Raw genomic sequence first — 22,187 nt, forward strand, 5'->3', positions numbered from 1 at the left:
ACATAATCGTACCACGCAACTTCTGAACGAAGGCCTCATCTGACAGGAATTGCCCTAGCCATCTCGCTGTTATGGATTCAACAACCTCTCAGATCTAACCAACCGTCAAACCTAATGCCATCAAATTCAATGCTAATAGTGAATGCTACGTGACCAAATGTAGTCTTATATCACAATCGGCCTCATACGGCCCGCTACTTCCTTAATTCAATGAATGTTATGGCCTTCCCACAGTCTTACAAACTGACCTACCCTGGTCTAATCCCATCTAAGGAAATCTATAGGCCACAACATAGATTTTCCATGCCCTCATTGCTACTTAAGGACCAGTGAATGCTACGGGCCACCCCACAGTCTGAGAACACTCCTATATTGGCATGGCCACCACCCATGGTATTACGCTCATCTACCAATCCATCCATAGTCATCCTAAGTCAAACACGCAACAGACTATACCCCAATCAGGTGTCTGGGTTATGCTTCGAACCCTAAAGCCTTAATAAGACAATAATAGCTAGAGAGGCTCTAACACAACCCTTAACTTGGAGCCATCAATATGCCTACTATCCATCAAAAAGAAGATGCTCACTACCTATTGGAAGTTTCCTAAACTCCCAACTTACACAATTTTCAATCCAAATGACCACTTAAGTCGTCTTCTTTCCCGACTGGGATGTGAAACTCATCCTAGTTTCACGTCTGATTCAGCTTTTGGAAATCTGAATGATTCTCCTCCACTTGGATTTGTCGAAGCTTTCCCAGTCCATAAAATTTGATGGATTCCCAACACATCTTACCTCATTGTAATTAGAATCACCGAAAACTTGTGCTTACCAAATACAAACATTCCACTACTATCCAATCCCGATGATCGTACAACTCTTGAAATCCATATGAATACTCCCTGAAATCTTAGCAACCCGATAACCCCAATCGATTCCCATGATACAACACCAAATCCTTAAGTACTTTATGCTGGTGATAAAGACCATAACCCTTGTTCTGAACTGGCGAACCTTCACTCCAACTTCCCATCCTCAAAATAATCTTTAAATTCTAACCATCTCCAACCCTTGTGATAATAAAATTCCCCTGGCACTTCCAATGACCAAAAAAACTCGTGTCGTTGCCACTTCATATTCTTGCTACCTCTCCTTCCCTAGAAATGGTATAGATGATACCCAAAGATCCTACCACAAACGATTTGTCGATCCTACCTGGACAAATGCTAATACGATTGAATGATAACTTCATTAGAGAACTGACCAACTAATCTGACTATAGACCTTCTAACGATACCCCTAAACTGACCCCATCAAAGAACCAGAGCAACAACCAATAAAATAAAACCCGCTCAGCAAGGTTCGACCGACTACCAACGCATGGCAAGCAAAATAATAGCATATAATAATTCTTGATGATATAACCCAAACAATAACAGAGAATTATACCAAAGCTAATTCTCACCCAAACCAATGCAAATTCCAAACCGATATAAGATAAAAATCAAGAAGAAATCAAAATATAACATACCCGCAATAGCTCCTGATAGAATCCTGACCTTCGCTTCTACCCGAGGTACCTGCAATGGAACCTAAGCTACCCCAACCACTAAGCGTGGGCAATTTGCCGTAATATGACCAGGTTGATGACAACGATGGCACAATTCTACCTCCAATGTGCATTCTTGGCGTAGGTGGCCCTTCTGTCTGCACCTGCTGCTCATAGACTTGTTGCGTACATGCTTATGTGCCCTTCATCCTTCGTGAAACCACCATCCCCCCCCCCCTCCGGGTCTCTAACACTAGCTATGGCAACGTCCAACTACTCATATCATTGAGCCAGACCATGAGTCCGCTTCCTCTTCCCTAATTTCATATCCAAACTAATATTCTACTTCTAGGTTACCCCAACCATCCCATCAACCGTCTGAACAGCCAAGGTCCGAACCTTGAACCTGGTGACCAATCTATCAGTGACACACCCAATGATGTTAGGTAACTCCTTGCGTAAGGCTCGGAAAACCTCCATGACAATCCAATCATGGGATCGATTCCCCCAAAAACATGGTGCACAACCCACCTTTGATCCCAAATGACAATAACTTACAATAGGATCCTCCTTCCTGAAGGATTCTAGGGTTCTACAAGCTTTGGGCTCCATATGAACCCCCAACTGCCCCACTACAATCTCAGTCTGAAATCCCTAAGACAACCATCCAAAAGCTCCAAAATCCCTTCCTTGACTAAACCAAAGATCACAGGATTCCATTCCAATATACCATTGGCAATCTCTGATGAGATGAACTCCTGCATGCGTTCATCGATCGACTCAGCACCTGAATCCAAATCCGAACCTCCTTCCCGAGAGCTCATCACAATACTGAAAACAACAGGAAAATGATCAGAACATACCTAAGAATCCTCATCCCATAGGCATTCTAGATTCTTTGAAACTTTCCCCGATTCGAGTATGGATACTTTGCTTTCAGTAGTACGGGCCCAATACTACCTTCCACACCTATCCATACTTTCCTCAAGAATCATCTCAATCCTCTAAGTCACCTTTTCAAAATGATACTCCACATGATCGATAAACAACATAACTAAACCCATTAAAGCACTTCCTAGGCTTTCCTAGGTTCCCGACCTCACCCTGCCATCAACTGCTGAAGAACTCCCAATAATGTTAGTTAACTATTTTATGAATACAATCACATGCAACAAATCTTATATAATCATTCGAGTAATGTACTCATCCCTACAATGATTAGAATCAAACGAGAGTTACGTAATAGGGTCAAATATGTCATTCTAAGATTATTCAACCTTTGCCACATGTGACTTAATATATTCACTTAGTAGCTAACTTACATCACTTAATAGTTCCACAAAGGACAAAGCAAGCAACATTCATTCAGTAGCATTCCAACCCTTAGAATAACCAAAAACATCTAATCTCATATACTACAACTCATTCTAGGAACTTCCATTCTTGCTTCCAATTGCCTAACGCATACAAATTATACCCAATCTAGCATTCCATTCTTCCTAGGCTACAAGGCATCACATATCAGGCCAATCTACCACTGGTTGATTAGAACTAGCATGCAAGTCTTCAAGCTCATACAATAGGCATACAAGGCATCTCTCCTAGCATTCTCTCATGCAAACATTGAGCAGATCCTTAGTCATAACTAGCATGTGATTCACATATTCATAACGCAAATCATATAAGATAATATGTATGTGTATTTTGGGAGAAACCACACCCTTTCTTAGCTTAATATTTTTCTTTTTTGAAAACCTTACCAAATCCTCAGTTTGAGTTCAGACACACCCGAGAGTATTTTCGAATCCCTTATGCCAAGGCTTTGATACCAACTTGTAACGTCCCAAAAATAAGACCAAAAAATTTTCACTTTTAAATTAATAAAACAGTAAACCATATCATTGTCATAAAACCAAAGTAATCAAAATTTATCAATACATCATCCTTATCAGAGTAAATCATAAATGCAAAATCGAATGGTGTGTGCTCTGCAATCATCCCGAGATATTCCTTTTGAAACCAGAAGTACCTGAAACACAAATTGAAAACCACAAGAACAAAACTTAGTGAGTTCCCCAAGATAATATATACCATACATACATAATAAACTTATAATGGGCCCCGTCCGACATCAAGCCCCGCTCGGTATACAGATTTGTTATTCTTTGGGCCCCGCCCAACATACATACAAACATGTAAACACATTACAAATGTAATAATCACGGAGATACATATCATACAAAATGGTCATCGGGCCCCACCCAGTAAGAATACTAGTACATAACACATCCAAGAGTCACGTAGAAATCTAGCAACCTAACATAACAAAATCATGGGACGGCATTGGTGCCTTCAACCCGCTAAATATGGTGAGGAAACTCACATCGCACTGCCAAATCTCATAGAAAGAATCTCTGGTTGTTGACCCGCTAAATCCTCACACTATCAATCACAAAATAATCATCCAATCAATAATTGGATCCCAAATCACACAAAGAGTCTAAACTATGGTAAAATACCTTTTTACCCTTTACCTAACTTGGCCCAAATCCTAGGCCCAATCTAATTGTCCAAAAGCCCAAAATTCCAAAATAATCATTCCAAGCCCAATTATAGCCTAATTTTCTAAATTAGGCCCAAATCTCTTTCATGGGCCTTTTCCCAAGCGAACCTAAAACAAGCATCAGCTCAAAAACCTGATGAACCAATAAGGCCCTAAACATCTAATTCCAAACATGGCCCAAACCGAAATCCCAAGCGTCTGAAACCCAACCTGCTGATATGCGCAACATACTCGCTTTAAGGCTTGTATGTTAAGAGTACCTGCTTCTACGCCCAACATACTCCCCTATTTGGCCAACTTCCATTTTTCCAGCTCTTAATCAATCAAGACCTCAATCCAAACTCATATATGACTTCCTTAAGATGATTTATCACGTAAACTTTCCAACTTTACGTGCATGCATGACTTAATGAGGCTCTTAGAGCTCAAAAGAGCTTAATAAATGACTTAATGCCTGCATGAGGCCATAAACACCATAAAGTTTGCACCTTTAAGCTCAAGAAACCCTCCAAACATCCAGATCTACAAGATTTAGCTTCTAGAATGGTCTTAACTCATCAAGACCAACCAAAAGGGACTAAAATAGCCATAAACAAGTCCATAAGAAGATCTATAAGGGAACTTGTCAAGATAAGATCTTTATACCTCAAATGACTTACAAAAGGAATGATGATTATGGATCTCTAAACTTCACACTAAGAAATGAACCTTCAACCTCTTCTATCCCTTCAAAATAAGCAAATAAACACTAAGTTTTCTTCTCAAGAGATCAAAGACACAAAATGATGGATAAGGATCGAAATTTAGGGTTTATGAGGTATGGAGGCTGGTAAAGAGGCCAAACTTAGGGATTTAAGGAGCTTATATAGGGCGCAACACCCTAAAATTAGGATTTTATTAAATCCTCGTACGCCCAACATAACCCTCCTACGCCCAACGTAGGAGGCTTAAATCCACGATCAAACATCCCTCTTAGTAGGCTAAGTGTACCATGTGGTATTCCCTACGTACTGGCTTCTTGGCTAGTACGCCCCACGTACTAACCCCAAGGACCAAATTGCAAACAATACACCCCTATAAGGTCTAAACCAAAATGCACAATGAACCAAGTGTTACACACACACACACACACACACACATATATATATATATATATATATATATATATTTGGGTCAATGATTTTTACAAAATGGGTGATGTGGATAATGATTTTCACCATATAAAGATTGGTTTGTTAAAGTAGAGTGTGGTCGCATGAATTTTATATGACAAGAATGTTTTTATAGTGATAATAATACGGAATTTTTTTATATGGCCAAATAAAAAAAAAAAAGAGGAATATGGAAGTTTTGGAAATGAGGAAAATGCAATGGATTCGTGGTAAAACGGCGGTGGACAAGATATTGAATATGATAGACACAAACTCATTAAGAGTCACATCGATTTCGGGAAGATTAAGGATTAGAAGACTATATTGCTTCGAAGACATCCAAATGAAGCGAGTGACAACTGTAGTTGGAAAAGTTGGAGCGGTTGAGGTTGATTGTGTAAGGAGAAAAATACCTGAAAGAAAAAGTATGAAGTTAATGTAAAGTTACACTTAGATGTATTGGCTTTTACCAAAAACATAATCGTGGATAACAGGTCATAAATTCATTTTGAGTTAATGTTATAATATTTATTTTCTTCACAAAACTTTTTTTTTTCTAAAAAACTATTGTCATAATATAAGAACTACAATTGTTTCTTAACAAAATTCACTTATTATGCTTTTAGTGATATTTTATGAACAAAAACTTTTACTTGTTTATTTTCAAAAGATAATTAAAAATAGAAGCAACAACAACAACAAAAACAATATTCTATAAAAATAAATAAATAAATAAATAGTTCGATACTAATTTATGTCATTAATCCTTTTATTTTTCACGTTTTTATGCTATGAGTATATTATTTACATGTCTACTTTTGCATCTATTTTACTTGCTTGTTTATTGATTTTATTTTATTTTTCTCTTCATTCACACCTTGTGTTATTCTCCACAGCGGACTAATATTACTTTTCATTTGCAAAATGTTATAGATTTGTGGGTTAGCATTCTTATTTTAGAATTCATCATGAATGGAAATAGTCTTATTATCCTTTAATAGAATATAGGTGTTCCGTTATTTACATCTTACATGTTGCTAGTGAAACATAGTAATTAGCTTGAATTGATCCTTTGGGGATATGTTTGACTATATTTATGTATACATGTACATTTACAACTCATCGGATAAGTATTGATCCCAACTATTTGGATCTAATCTACAAATTTAAATTGATGCTAATCTACTATCGGTTATGTACCCGTTTTACATCCCCCCTCAATCTTAACAGTGACAATGTTCAAATTGTATCTAAGACGCTCTAACATGTTTCGTGTTGAAGGCTTAGTAAAACCATCTACTATCTGTTCTCCAAAAGATATAAAACGAACATCGAGTGCAACCATTGTTACTTTCTCATGAACGAAATGGAAATCAACTTCTATGTGTTTCGTACGAGCATGAAACACAGGATTAACAGTTAGATAAGTGGCTTCGAGATTATCATACATAACACCGGTGGTCGAGACTGATGAACACCCAGTTCTTTAAGTAAGGATTGTATCCATGTTGCTTTTTCTGTGCCATTAGCAAGCACCTTGTATTCAACTTTTGTACTTGATCTGGACACCGTGGGTTGTCTTTGAGAGCTCCAAGAAATAAAATTAGGCCCTAAGAATACAACAAAGACTCCACTTGATCTGCGATAATGTAGATAACTAGCCCAATCTGCATCTGTGAATATACTAAGAAGTGTGGATTAGACCGCTAGATATAGAGCACGGTCGAGATCGTGCCCTTAATATATCTTAGAGTTCACTTGACCGCCTCCCAATGAATATTAGTGGGTTTGAAAGATATTGAAAAACTTTTTTATGGAAAATGATATATATATGGTTGTGTTAGTGTGAGATATTGAAGACCACCAACCATACTTCTATATTTGAACACATCATCATCACTTAGAGCTTTACCATAATCACGAGCTAGTTTCTAAGTCACCAAAATTTGGGTTGAAACACTTTTACAATTCACCATATGATCACGACGAAGTAAATCCAAGGCATACTTGTGTTGCATCAGAGTAATCCCCCCTGAATTGTGAACAACTTCAATCCCTAAAAAGTAATGTAAGCGACCAAGATCCTTGATTGGAAACAAAGAAGATAGTACACGAATCAGATTATCAACTACTTTTTGCGAAGAACTTGTGATAAAAATGTCATCAACATACACTAACATGTAGATAATAACATCACCCTGATTAAATAAAAAGAGAGAGGTGTCTGCTTTGGATGAGTGAAAACCAAGCTGGTAGAAGTATTCACTAAGTCTAGAAAACCAAGCTCTAAGAGATTGCTTTAAACCATAAATTGCCTTTTATTTTTTAATTTGCACACGTAATGGGGTCGTTGAGCATCTTCAAATCTAAGTGGTTGTTGCATATATACTTCTTCATTTAAGAATCCATGAAGGAAAGTGTTGTTGACATCAATTTGTTGAGGATGCCAACCTCGAGAAACAGCCAGTGAGAGAATCAAGTGAATTGTGACCGGTTTTACAACTAGACTGAAAGTATCCTGATAATCAATGGCATACTCTTAGGTAAAACCACGAGCCAGTAAACGTACTTTATGATTATCAATAGAACCGTCTAGATTTTTCTTGATTATGAAAATCCACTTGCACCCGACTATATTGGCAGTAAGAGGTCGAGGGACCAAAGCTCATGTCTGATTTTGCTGAAGAGCATCAAATTCAGCTTTCATGGATTTTTCCATGATGGATCAGTGAGTGTCTGTCGGTAGGAATTAGGGACTGAAAGGAAAGATCATTTATTGGGATCATATGTTACCATCCCATCAGTGTATTTTTGAGGAAAAACTTTTCCTGCACGACCACAAGTTGTAATACCTGATGATAATGGAACAGAGGTTGTTGGAGCAGTATGGTATGAAGACGTAGGCTCGCCGATGGTTGCTGGGGTGTCACCGACAGGTGGAACGGTGGTAGTATCAACAGGTAGAGGTGGTTTTACGAAAACTCCGAATAGGTGCAAGCGGTGCTACAACTGCATTATAAGTGTTAGTCCACAACATAGATAATTCATAGTTCCTCATATGGTCATTAATAATTGTTTGTTAAGATTGAGGAAAATACATGATGTTAAGGTGGATGTCAATGTGGTGTAGATGGATGATGTTGCAAATGGGAATCATGATTCGTTAAAGATAACATCACGATATATGTAAATACGTCCAGTACTAACATCTTGACACTTATACCCTTTGTTCATTAAGCTATAACCAAGAAAAACACACATTTTGGATAGGAATTCAAGTTTGTGAGAGTTATACTTGTGAAGACTTGGCCAACATGCACATCTAAAGTTGTGTAAAAAGATGTAATATGGGGTTATACCGAGTAAACGTGTGATGTGTGTTTCATTATGTATGGTACGGGTGGGCATGCGATTTGTGAGGTAACATGCGGTAAGGAAAGCTTCATCCTACAAATGAAGTGGGAGAGAATATTGAGATAACAATGCCATACCTATTTCAAAAATAAGGTGATGTTTAGGTTCTTCCATGCCATTTTGTTGAGATATGTGAGGACACAATACTCGATGAGAAATACCCGTGCTTTGAAAATATTTGTGAAGTTTTTGATATTTACCTCCCCAATCAGATTGAACAGTGCAAATCTTAGTATTTAAAAGACATTCAACATGTTTTTGAAAATTATAAAAGACTTGTTCAACATCATATTTTTTGATAAGATAGATCCAAGTGTAGCGACTATAATCATCCACAAAACTAACATAATATTTAAAACCACCACTGGAGACTTGAGCCGGTCCCCAAACATCAGTGTGAACAAGCTCAAGTGGACAAGAAGCAATATGAACATAACTATTATAAGACAGTTGATGACTCTTAGCACGTTGACATGCATCACACACAGACAACTTATTATCAAAGGAAACACCTAATGTGTTTTACTTTAGAATAGACTTAACGACAACTGAATTAGGATGACGAAGCCGTTGATGTCATTGAGATGACGACACCTTGACACTAGATGAGGCATGAAAAGGAGTACTGGAAGGAGAACGACTGATTGGCACTGGATAAAGACCTCTTTTGCTTTTACCGAATAGAAGAGTCTTCTTCGTGGCCTTGTCCTTAACAAAGAAAGCATCACTATGAATTTCAATAAACATATCTTTACCAGGAACAAGTTTATAAGCAGAAAGAAGATGCTTATTGATTTTTCGAACATGCAAAATATTTTAAGGGTAAAAGTTGTGCCTAAACCGGAAATTTTAGAATGACCAATATGTGAAATATGCAAACCTCCTCCATTGGTAACCTGAACGTGATCCTTTCCTTGATAGCATTCTTGATCTGAGAGCCGATCGAGATCACTGGTGAGGTGATCCATTGCACCAATGTCAATGTACCAGTTGGTGTCATGATTGTAATTTCCTATAATTGCACTATTTCCCCTACGGTACTCCTCTGACTAATGTGCATGATTGAATCGATTTATGCAATTTAATGATATGTGACTAGGTATGCCACACACTTGACATCGAGGACCTCCATTGCTTCTGCCACGGCCACAACCTTGATCATGGCTACCACCTCTACCACGATAACTATTACGTTGGTTGATGTGAGAGGAGTTGTTCTTTTGATTCTGATCTGAGGAGTTTGAATCTTGACATGTAGCCTGGTTGGTGGAAGCTGTGAATTCTATCACATTATTCGATGCACTGGATTGTGCCTCATGAGCAATTAGATAGGGATAGAACTCAGGTAAAGTTACTGTGTGTTGATTACTCAGAACGGTAATGGTGGTGAAGAGATCATCGTGACCTGGTCCTAGGCCGGCTAAGATGTGGTCGATTATTTCTTCATCAAGCATGGGATGGCCAATAGTTGCCATGGTATCTGCGAGGCTTGTCATCCTCAGGTAGTATTTTGAAGCAGTCAAGTCGCCTGTCATTGTAGTCGAAAGTTGTGTGCGTAATTGGATGGAGTTGCCTCTATGTTGTGCAGAGAACATGGTATGGAGTGATGTCCATAACTCTTTGTTTGTATTGGTGCATCGAGTAAGTTGAGCAAGTACCTCTTCTGTCATAGAAGAAAGAAAGCCACCAATGATTTCCTGATCTTGAACAAACCAAGCATTGTATTCAGGATTTGGGACTTCCCTGATATCAGCACTTGTTCCGGTGGTGAGTTTGGCAGCGTGGACAGCGGTGGTGCCATCAAGATATCTAAAAAGTTGCACACCATTGAGAATGGGGACAACTTGTGCCTTCCAAAGTAAGAAGTTGGTTCTCGTTAATTTGCACGAGATAGCAATAGCAATTTTTGAAAAAGTGATGGGGGTAGACATGGCGGAACTGGAAGGAGACCAAAAGGCCGGTGATGTTGGTGAGAGAGAGAGAGAGAGAGAGAGAGAGAGAAGTAGCATTGGGAAGCCTCTGATACCAAGTGAAACACGATAATTGGCTTGAATTGATCCTAACTATTTGGATCTAATCTATACATTTGAATTGATGCTAATCTACTATCTCTTATGTATGTGTTTTACATCGCTTCCCTCATAAATATAAGAGCATAGGACTGGAGTAGTGTTGTTGCTAGTTATATGATATCTAATGAGAATCAAACAATCTCTAAATGCAATGAATTTAGTTTATAATTGTCTTGTAATATTATTAATTGTTTTGGATAGAATATAGATGTACATATATACCGTAAATAATAACACGCAACAAAGTCGAAGCAAACCTTTTCGTTTTATGAAATATAAATGTAACAAACATTACTTTTTAAATTACTAATTATAACGGGACTTTGATGGGATTTAGTTTGTACGCCGGAATATCCTTACCATGCGACGTCGTCTCATTTGATGACAGCCGATGGATGCCGTTGACTCCGTTGTACTAATTCTTTTATCAAAGTTTCATTTTGGCCCCGTATTCTTATGAAATCACATTTCCACCCTTCTAAGTTTCAACATATGCATGCACATTGCACACTTCATTAAATATTATTACCTATAATGATGAAGTTGTGGTCTACATATATAAAGTGTAAGTGAATGTTGTACAATGGTGAAAAACTACAACTAATGTTCATGAATTTGTTTTATTGCTGAAAATGGAAGGAAACATCGATTAATGAAAGGTCAAAATAATACTACACACTAACATGAAGTAGCAAATATTATCAGTAGTTCATATTTCATTATCTCAAAGAATTCAATAATATAAATTTTTCATATGTTCGTTTGGTTATGTAGGAATCCTCTTTTAGAGACACAAATTTGGTGTTTGTATCATTAAAAAGATATAATCCCTATGCGTAGGATGTTTAAATTTTTTGCCGAAGTGTCTAAAGCTTATAATCCCAATATAGAGAACCATCGATTAAATTTTTTACCGAAGTGTCTAAAGCTTATAATCCCTATGTGTAGGATGCTTAAAAATGTAAATACAAAGAAGTAGAGGGACTGGAATTAAAAGAGTGCACAATGAAGAGGAGCAAGGTAGAGTCGAAAGTCAGTAGTAGTAAAATTATTACAAAATAAATAAATAAATAAATAAAAAGTTATAAATTTGACTATAAAAAACCCTCCATCTCTCTCTCTCCTTCACTTGCTCCACTCCTCTCTTTCTCTCTCTACCCCTCTTCACTCTCCTCACCATTTCCTATCCTCTCTTCAGCAATGCCACAACACACCTCTGCTTCTCTTCTATTATGATTCGATAGAAACACAGAAGCAGTACTGTTTTGGCATAATCTGTAAGCAGAAGGAAGGAAATCAAGACAGTGTGTGTCAAAACCAACCACTTTCTCAATCTGGGTAGAGAGAGAAACCCCCAAATCTCACCCACATTTAACGAATCTCCATAGATCTACTTTCCCCTGTTTTCCCCTGTTTCGGTTGAAACCAGATAGTGAAAATGGGTGACGTTATATCCGGGAAGAATCTGATACCGGAGAGTTTTCCGGGGGCGTCGGTGGACTTGGCGGCGCAAATTGGTTTGCTATGGGACCTAATCAAGGCGCCATTGATCGTGCCATTGTTGAGATTGGCTGTTTATGTCTGTTTGGCGATGACGGTGATGCTTTTTCTCGAAAGGCTTTACATGGGTATTGTAATTGTCCTTGTTAAGCTGTTTTGGAAGAAGCCAGAGAAGCGATACAATTGGGAACCCATTCGTGATGATTTGGAAATCGGGAATTCTGCTTTCCCTTTGGTTCTTATTCAAATCCCAATGTTCAATGAGAAAGAGGTTCGTCGTTTATCATTATTGTGTGTGTTTTGATTGTGCTTTTTTCCGATTTCTCGTAATTCCGTGAGTTTCTTATGTCTTCCTTTGTTGATTTATGAGGAATTTATGTTACGTTTGGTATTGATTAATTGAATGAATGGATGATGTCACAGGTATACAAGATCTCAATTGGGGCAGCATGTAATCTCTCATGGCCATCCGATCGACTCGTGATTCAAGTACTTGATGACTCTACTGATTTTGTCATCAAGGTACAACTCATTAAAGCCAATTTTACATCTTTGGTTATATATCTATACAGTACTACTCATCAAAGCATAAAGAAGATTTCAATAATTATTCATCACATTCAAACCTTTTTTACTTATTCAAATCATTACACCATTTTTCATTTTTGAGACCGAGTTTGGTGAATCGTTGCCATAATTTTGTTACATGTCATAAACCAAGTAACGGTATTAATATGTTTTTCATTACCATTAATAGTGTTTTTCCATATGAAATTTCTTCCTAAAAATCAAGTGAACAGTTTCTGATTCAAATAATCTAAAGCAATAATTACTTTGATTGGGTTTCTACAAATTAATTAAATTCTATCTTATCAAATCAAACAAGGGAATAAACTCATTTCACATTTAAAACTTAGAAACTTGCATCTTTCAGAAAACGACAAAGGCCAGTTTCACGATGTTGTTGTTTAGATTTTTGATTAGATTGTGTTTTTAATTTAGGATATGATCGAGAAAGAATGCCAAAGATGGGCAAGCAAAGGAGTTAACATTAAGTATCAAATCAGAGAAAGCAGAGGAGGTTACAAAGCCGGTGCTCTTAAAGAAGGATTAAAGCATGATTATGTCAAAGACTGTGAATACGTCACCATTTTTGACGCCGATTTCCGACCGGAGCCAGATTTTCTCCGGCGAGCCATTCCTTTCCTTGAGTTCAACCCCCAAATCGCACTAGTTCAAGCTCGGTGGCGTTTTGGTAAGTTTCTCATTCTCATTTTTCTGTTAAATCTTATAATATTTTATTATTTTTTTAGATAAATTTTAAAGGGTAAGAAAGTGTACAGTTGACGTTGAGTATTGATGGGTAATGTTAAAAGTGTCGGTGATAACATTTTTCTTTTTTTAAATAAAAAATACATCCTCTTTTTTTTTTTTTTTATCTCGTTAAAATTATTTAAATCATAATTTAATTATTTATTAAACTTGTACATTAATCATTTAATAGTAACACATTTAAAATACATTTTTTCTGCAACCTAATTAATGCAATGAATAAACATATAACATATACGTTGAAGTCATGAGAAAAGACATGCCAACAAGAACTACATAATTTCTTCTCTTATTTGTAATAATGCACAAAAATTAATTTTCAAAGACATTTATTTCAGCTAACACCGTTTACAATTTCAAACCTTTGAATACTTTTCCTGATAAAAAAAATGTTATTATTATCTTTACTGAAAAAAGGCATTGGAAAGTGAGTTATATTATCTAAATCTAAATAATTGAATAAAGAGCTGTATCGTATATGAACTTTTGACATGTACATATTTGATACCAAACTCCATCTATTTGCATGTACAAACTTTTGTTAACATTGAAACAACATTTTCGTGTAACAATTGATTAGATTTTGTGTATGCGGTGTTTTTGTGGAAATAAACCAAGTTTAGAAAGTTACAGAGAGCATATCTTGAAAGTACAAGGATGAATGCTAAAAAAAGAGTGAGGTACAAGGCGATAACATGTAAATTAATTGCTCTCCGTTGCCCAATTAGACTCCACCAATCACGGAATCGTAGCGCCCTCCACTTTGTTTACTTTGCGAACGCATCCAGGGTTGTAACATGTGCTTAGAAAGTTGTACCCTAGTTTTTAAAAAAAAAAAACAAGTATTGGAGTTTGGAGTAAATTGACATAAATGTCCGGAAATAACTCATGGGCCACCCCACAACAGTCGGCATAAATGTTGCTGGTACAGGGGATGGTTTCGTCATTTCTACATTTATCATTCATATATATATATTTTTTTTACTTTAACACTCAAAAGCGACCTGTAATTTTTAAAGAGGAAGCAACTTCAATGTGTACAAGGGCAATATAGTAATTAGGTGTGTCTGGAGTCCACGTGCATTTATGCTTCCATGATGTAGTGTACTCTGTGCATTGTCGTTGGTACAGCTGGTAGATTCTAGTTTCACACCGACACTCTTTTTCTTACCATCTAAAATATCGTTTTTTGTATTTTACCTACTTCATTTTCATTTCTAGTCTAGAGTCTAGTCTACTATCTACAATATATTATTATTAACAAATAGTAAATAGAAGAACATTATAATAAAAACCAATACTTAATTATAAAAATTGAAAAATATCAAGATTTTTTTTTAATTAATGATTAAATAAAAAGAGGCGATGATGATGGTGTGGTTGATATAAAGGTGATCGTGGGATGTTGACAAACAACAAGCTGTGAGTTCATGTGCTGAATGGCGTGTTGTGTTTGTGATGTAGAGACATGTGTCATGTAGCTACGATTGGTCATGGGCCCACAATATTCACACATGGACACCGCATTTACTTCCTATTCACCTTTTTTCTTAAATAATATTTACAATAATTTTTTTTTTTTTTTTTTAATTTGTTGCAGTGAACTCTGATGAATGTTTATTGACAAGAATGCAAGAGATGTCGCTGGATTACCATTTCACAGTGGAGCAAGAAGTAGGATCAGCTACTCATGCATTTTTCGGATTCAACGGTAATATAAAAACAAATAAACAAAATTAAAATTTTCAATAAAATAATCAAGGGGTAAGATGGTAATTAATAATAATTAATAAAATATACAGGAACTGGTGGCGTGTGGCGGATTGCTGCCATTAATGAAGCCGGAGGGTGGAAGGACCGAACGACGGTGGAGGACATGGATCTTGCTGTTCGAGCAGGTCTTAAAGGATGGAAATTCCTGTATCTTGGTGATCTTCAGGTAAGTACATCAAATATTCATCAAAATAAAATTAAAAAAAAAAAAAACAAAAATTAATTAATTGATGAATTGATTTTTATGATGATGAATGTTTTTTTTTTTTTTTTTTTTTTTTTGTAGGTGAAAAGCGAACTTCCGAGTACATTCAAAGCCTTTCGTTATCAGCAACATAGGTGGTCCTGTGGTCCTGCTAATTTGTTTAGGAAAATGGTGATGGAGATTGTTAGGAACAAGGTTAGTTAACTTCATTTTCATTGATAAATGATAATCTCTCATCTCCACATGTATTTATTTTTTGATATTCATTGCATTAATGTTACAGAAAGTGACATTATGGAAGAAGCTTTACGTGATCTACAGTTTCTTCTTTGTAAGAAAGATCATTGCTCATATGGTCACTTTCTTCTTCTTTTGCGTTGTTCTTCCCCTCACGATATTGGTCCCTGAGGTTGATGTACCCATTTGGGGCGCCATTTACATCCCCTGCGTCATCACCACCTTGAATTCAGTCGGAACTCCAAGGTATGTCTATATTTACATTTCATCACATCAAATCACATCAAATGGTTTGCTAATTCAACTTTTGTTGTTTCAGATCCATTCATTTATTGTTCTACTGGATTCTGTTTGAAAATGTGATGTCACTTCACCGGACTAAAGCCACATTCATTGGTTTACTTGACGCAAAGAGATCAAACGAATGGGTCGTTACTGAAAAACTCGGAGATGCTCTCAAGAACAACAAATCAAACGCCAAAGCACCAAAGAAATTCAAATTCAATTTCAATTTCGGTGACAGGTAAATTCAAATCGTTATACCTTTCTTTCATCAATTCAACTTGAATGTTTGAAGAAATTAAGCTTAATTAGGGTTAATTTTTGGTGATATGTAGAATTCATCTAACCGAGCTAGGGTTTGCTGCGTTCCTGTTCTTCACTGGATGCTATGATTTCATGTACGGGAAGCACAACTACTTTATATACATCTTCCTGCAGACGATCACCTTCTTGATCGTTGGATTTGGTTATGTTGGCACCATCGTCCCAAGCTCTTGAAGATGATGCATGGACTGAAATCGAAAAAAAAAAAAGAAAGAAAAAAAGCAAAAGCCTACATCTTTTTACTCTTTCCATATCTCAAATTATTCACAGTATATACAATCTTTCGTGTGATTGATAAAACAAACACATGCCCATGCCGTTTGAGAAAGGGAAGAGGAAAGAGATTGGAGTTTTTGGTTGGATGTTTGTGAAAATTTTTAAGGAGACATAAGAAAATTTAATTAGGTTGTTTGTTAGAGAGCATAGTATACAGTTGAATCGAGTCCAGTTGAAGAAGAAGAAGAAAAGAAGTTTATTTCTTATGTTGCTTTTGTTTTTAAATATTTATATGTTGAGTTGGGCTTTTTTTTAGATTTATGTTTTGTGGAGGGAAATAATATGGTGGCAATAGGAGAGTGAGTCGACTATGATTGTAATGTGCCATCTATTATTGTACTCTCTTTTTTATTATTTGTTTGGGAACTCATGTATTTGTAGTACAACTTCATACCATTAAATTAAACAAATGTTTGGTCTACTTTTTTTTTTTCCTTGTGCGAAATTTCTAGAGATGATTTATTTGCATTTCTTGGAGATATACCATATATATACAACTTGTTTATTCTCATTCGTTTAGGTTTTAATCGAACAAACGAACCAACGTTAAGAGAGTAATAAAAGACACATCCATAGTCGTACCAAAAATTAATAAAGCACTAGCAAGGAACTAGAGAGAAACCATTACAATAAAGTGCATGCAAAAACTGGATTTTGAAGCCAAGTGACCCTCTTAATTTTAGATTTTCTACTCAATTTGGAAATCGAAAAAAAAAAAAAAAAAAAAAAAAAAAAAAAAAAAAAAAAAAAAACCCTATAACCACATTATCAAACAACTTAGATTTCCTAGATAGAAGACCCGAAAAGAAGACAATTTGGAAACTCCATAAACACCATAAAGCAAAAATAACCACCGTATCAAAAGCCTTCCGTTTACTTCCTGTCAACCTAGCCGAGTACGTCCACTGAAAATCGAGAAACCATTGCAATAAAGTGTGTTGATAGTACTTAACACTTTAATATTTTTTTTTATCAAATCTTAAAATTGTAAAACTTGAACAATTCTTATAGCATTAGGTATGGGTCACGTTATAACACCAAATTCATATCACCTCAACCGTAACACTACTATAACACCAAAGGGAAAATGGTATTCTCCATGTTATAACATGTTAAAAGGTAGAGAGACAAAGAAAGAAAAGGATTTGATTGGTTGATAAATACAACAATCAATTAAACTTTCCATTGAAACTTGTCTTCATCACAACGAGATATGCCATAACACCCTCTTAACAAGAAGGGGGTGGTGTTCATCTTGTTATGATTAGGTTATGAGGTATCACATCAGCAATGATAACATATCTCGTTGCCCATACCATATGCTCTTAGATGTTCCCTTTATGCTCTTTACAGGTTGTATAACATTATGTATATATTATATAAATAATAACTAAACATAAAGAAACAAAAATTCATGAATATACATGAACAAGCAAGACCATAATTTACGTTCGTTCATTTTATTAGATGAACAAAAATCGTATTCAAGCTTATTTAATTATTTATTTCATTAATAAGTAATCAAACTTCCCGTTGAATAGATCAATATTCCGATGAGCAGTTGGTTTGTTAACAAACTTACATAGTTACATGTATTTGCTTTAATGATTTCTTATTTCAAAAGTATATTGTACTCTCTTTTTTCCACAAAATAATTTAAAAAAACGACTTTCAGTATTTTATTAATTATATATGGATTAAGCATTAGACGACCTACTACTTTTGAGAATCTTAAATTGTTACGAGATATTTTTGCTTTGGACAAAAGTCAAAAGAATTTTTATATGTAATACCAAAACCATAAATGGAATATGGTCATAATGAATTTGATTAGGAAGATGCCCTATATTTGGACAGGTCTATATCATTATAATATATTATTACTCAAGTTGCTGGAAATTTAGCATATAATATGAACGCATGTGACTGCTGAATCGTTTTCTAAGAACTTGTGATATGAACATGAGCCACCATCCTTGTTTATTTTGCCATAAAAAAGAGTAACTGTTAAAAATAAATCCTGAAACTTTAACCTCTTTTTCGATAAAGCCATCTTTTTTTCTAAACATAAAAAGGTTACAAAAAAATAAATAAATAAATAAACGTTCATTCAATTGTATCGGTACACGAATAAATAATTTTTCGAGTAAATTCGAGAAATGATCAAAAAGGGGAGTTGTTTGAAGAATATAACTAAGGTCCTGTTTGTTTACCTCTTAATTTCATAATTAAGAGGTAATGTCTTAAAATTTCAGATTCAGACCATTTGTTTGTGTATTATTTTTCGCCTCTTAAAATGAGAAATGCCTCTTATTTTTTCAGAGAATAAACAAAGTCTGAAAACAAAAAAAAAAAGAGACGCGCGTTTAAGATGCCCTATTTGCCCCTAAATAGACCGACGCCTCTTCTTTTCTTCCCCTGCGTCTGCTTGCTTTGCGTCTTTTCTCTTCAGCATCCGACGACGCCAGGTCGCCGCCCACTCTAATCGCCGATGACGCTGCAGCCAGCAACGTCGCCTTCCTCCGCTGCCTCCATCTCCGTCTCATTCTTCTGCTGATTGCCGCAGCCAACAACAAGGTATTCTTCTATTTCTTCTTGTGTTTCTTCGTTCTTTCCCCTCGAATTCACTGTTTCTTCCTTCTTTGCCATCAAACTTGAACATAAAAAAGCGAAATTGTTATGCTATCAGTTGTGCATTTGATGTGTTGGATCATGTTTGTTTTTGGTAGTGATTTTAATGCAATCAGTAACAATCACATCCAAAATCAACTGTAGTTAATTACTTGATGCTGATTGTTACACCAATTTAGTAAAACACTTCTCTCCAATGTTATACATAATCTACAAAGTTGTCCCCCATGTTGGCCCTACAGTTTCGATTTGCTATTCTAGGTCGATTTAGGGGTTGGAAATTATTTATCAAGTGACTTTATTAGCTGCCATGTGATTATGTGAATAGCATCATGATTTTGATTTTGCATTCGAAGTTTTTGATTATGTGAATAACATCATGATTTTGATTATATTTGAAATACAACCTGATGCAAGGTTGAAAATCGATTTGTGGCCTTTGTGGTTGAACTAGTTCTTGGTTTTTCATATATGACTTTGAAGTTGTTTTCATGAAATTTGATGATAATTGTAAACACATGTGACCCTTATTATGTTACTTGGAACAAGTTAATGGGTAAGAGTCGGGATAGAATTTTGGAGGCTGTCCCCGATTATGAGGCTGAATTGAAATTATATTTCTTTGATCCAGTTGAATTTGAGTTGGAAGGTTATTGGAACATTGTGTTGAAAAGAATGGTGAAGCATCATTAATGGCTGCAGAAAGGGAGAAGCTTCAAAAGAGTGCCAGTTTTCTCCAGGAATCAAAAGAAATAATCAAACAAGGGATGGATGGTATTTCTGCTATAAAGGGATTTTTCTGTAATTTCTGCATTAAAAGTGTACAATTTATATGTTGAGTTTGTAAAGGTTTATTTCTTGTTTCATTGTCCTAATTTGGTATTTTTGGTGAATTTGTATTTAAAAGCTGTAAACATATGTAGTGGATTAAAAGTTTTGATTTCCTTCAATTTTTTTGTGGTTTTATTAATATTTATTATTATTTTTAAACAAAAGGGTAAAATGGTCATTTTTATCTTCCAGAACAACAATTCAGATGTTCCAACCAAACAACATTTTCAAATTCAGATCTTAAACATTCAGACCCTCTTAGAAATTCAGACCTCTTAAAAATTCAGATCTTAAAAATTCAGATCCTGCCAAACAGCCCCTAAGGAAAAACACATTTCAGAAATGACCAAAGGATCTGCAGAGCACCCTCTGCAGATCTATTAAGTCCTCTGCGGAATTGATTTTTTTTTTTCGTTAATTTTAGTTTATTAATAGTATTTTTTTTTAATATACTAACACGTTATGCGATTATTATGTAAAAAAATTGAGAAAAAAAAAGTTTTTTTTTTTTTTTTTTGCATTAATTTTAGTTTATTAATATAATTTTTTTTAAATACACTAATATAAATTTTTTGAATGAGGTCTAATTCGGGGGATCCATTAAATGTTAAAAATAATGAACTTATGTTTAATCCGCAGAGCACCCTCTGCGGATCCTCTACAGCTCTGCGGAATCTTTGTTTTCTGATTTTTAATTTTTTTTTTCGTTTTTTCGTTTTATTTGCGTTCATTTTCGTTTATTAATATTATTATTTTTTTTTAAATACGTTAATACCTTATGTGATTATGTAAAAAATTTGACAAAAAAAAGTTAAAAATAATGAACTTATGTTTAATATCAATCCACAGAACTCTTTGGGAATCCACATAACTGTTATCAGTGGATCAGTATACATACGTATTCTCTTCTTGGAATCACTTCTACAGATTAGTGTACACTTCTGCTTAAAGGAATACGTAGAACTGTTAGAGAATAAAAAAATGTCTGACAAACAGCTCTGCGGATTACCAAACAATTTTGCGGAATAAGTAATATAAAATCATTTTACCATGCGTATCCTTTCATCGATTTTGTACCATTTCTTCTTCATTTCATTTTTTTTTTTGAAAAATTAACCCTCATATTTTCCGTCATAATGGCTTCCATACAGTGGAGCGTTGAAGATAAACTCCGTCTAACTCGTGCATATATTAATATCCACGAGACCACCAGGGTGAATGATCCAGGTTAGTGGACCCGTTTAACTTATGCTTTCAACGCTGACTTCAAAAAATATGGAATATTTGTATAATTTTAATTAGGTTATTTATATGCACCAAATTGTATTACATTATTATGTATTTGGTTTGTATTATGTTATTTACGAAACAGTTGAGTTAACTTCTACTTTATTCTATAGAACATAAAATACAAAACAGTACAAATATATTGAAAACATACATCATTGGCAAACGTATTAAATAAAACAATTCATTATTTTTAACAACTTTTTTGTCAATTTTTTTACATAATAATCACATAACGTATTAGTGTATTTAAAAAAAATATATATTAATAAACTAAAATTAACGCAAAAAAAAAAAGGAAAAAAAAAAAAAAACTTTTTCTCAATTTTTTTACATAATAATCACATAATGTATTAATATATTTAAAAAAAATTAATATTAATAAAATAAAATTAACGCAAAATTTTTTTTAAAAAAATTAAAAGAAACTCAATTCCGCAGAGGTGTAGCAAATCCGCAAAGGACTTAATAGATCCGCAAAGGGTGCTCTGCGGATCCTTTGGTCATTTTCTGAAATGTGTTTTTCCTTGGTTATTTTCTTCAAATCATCCCCTCTTTTTTATCATTTCTCGAGTTTTCTCTAATTTTTCAATGGTTTTTCGAAAATAAAAAGCTGCTTTTATTAAAAGAAAAGTCAGTTTTTGAGAAACTAAGATTATATTAATTGTCTAATCTAGATTGTTTGAAAAAAAATTTTAACCGGCGAAAGAAGAATATATTAATAGTAAAAAAAGAACCCCAGCAAGTTGCTGGGATTA

General features: G+C 35.0%; 1 protein-coding gene across 1 annotated transcript; it reads left to right on the forward strand.

The window, feature by feature from the left end:
- Positions 1–11,886: 11,886 nt before the first annotated feature.
- Positions 11,887–16,935, forward strand: CSLA02 (cellulose synthase-like A02). Its single transcript, XM_078981141.1, has 9 exons — positions 11,887–12,522; positions 12,675–12,773; positions 13,254–13,506; positions 15,184–15,294; positions 15,386–15,522; positions 15,643–15,756; positions 15,845–16,044; positions 16,118–16,321; positions 16,416–16,935. Exons 1-9 carry the CDS (start codon positions 12,190–12,192, stop codon positions 16,576–16,578), a joined length of 1,614 nt encoding a protein of 537 aa, XP_078837267.1. The 5' UTR covers positions 11,887–12,189; the 3' UTR covers positions 16,579–16,935.
- Positions 16,936–22,187: the final 5,252 nt, after the last annotated feature.

This window comes from Lactuca saligna, chromosome 2 (assembly GCF_052625555.1).
Source record: "Lactuca saligna cultivar CGN05327 chromosome 2, ASM5262555v1, whole genome shotgun sequence".
Lineage (NCBI taxonomy): Eukaryota > Viridiplantae > Streptophyta > Magnoliopsida > Asterales > Asteraceae > Lactuca > Lactuca saligna.

Coding starts and splice junctions, on each gene's coding strand:
- CSLA02 (XM_078981141.1), top strand. CDS start 12,190: ATGGGTGACGTTATATCCGGGAAGAATCTGATACCGGAGAGTTTTCCG. Junction 12,523..12,674: donor CAATGTTCAATGAGAAAGAG/GTTCGTCGTTTA, acceptor ATGATGTCACAG/GTATACAAGATCTCAATTGG. Junction 15,757..15,844: donor TGGAGATTGTTAGGAACAAG/GTTAGTTAACTT, acceptor TTAATGTTACAG/AAAGTGACATTATGGAAGAA.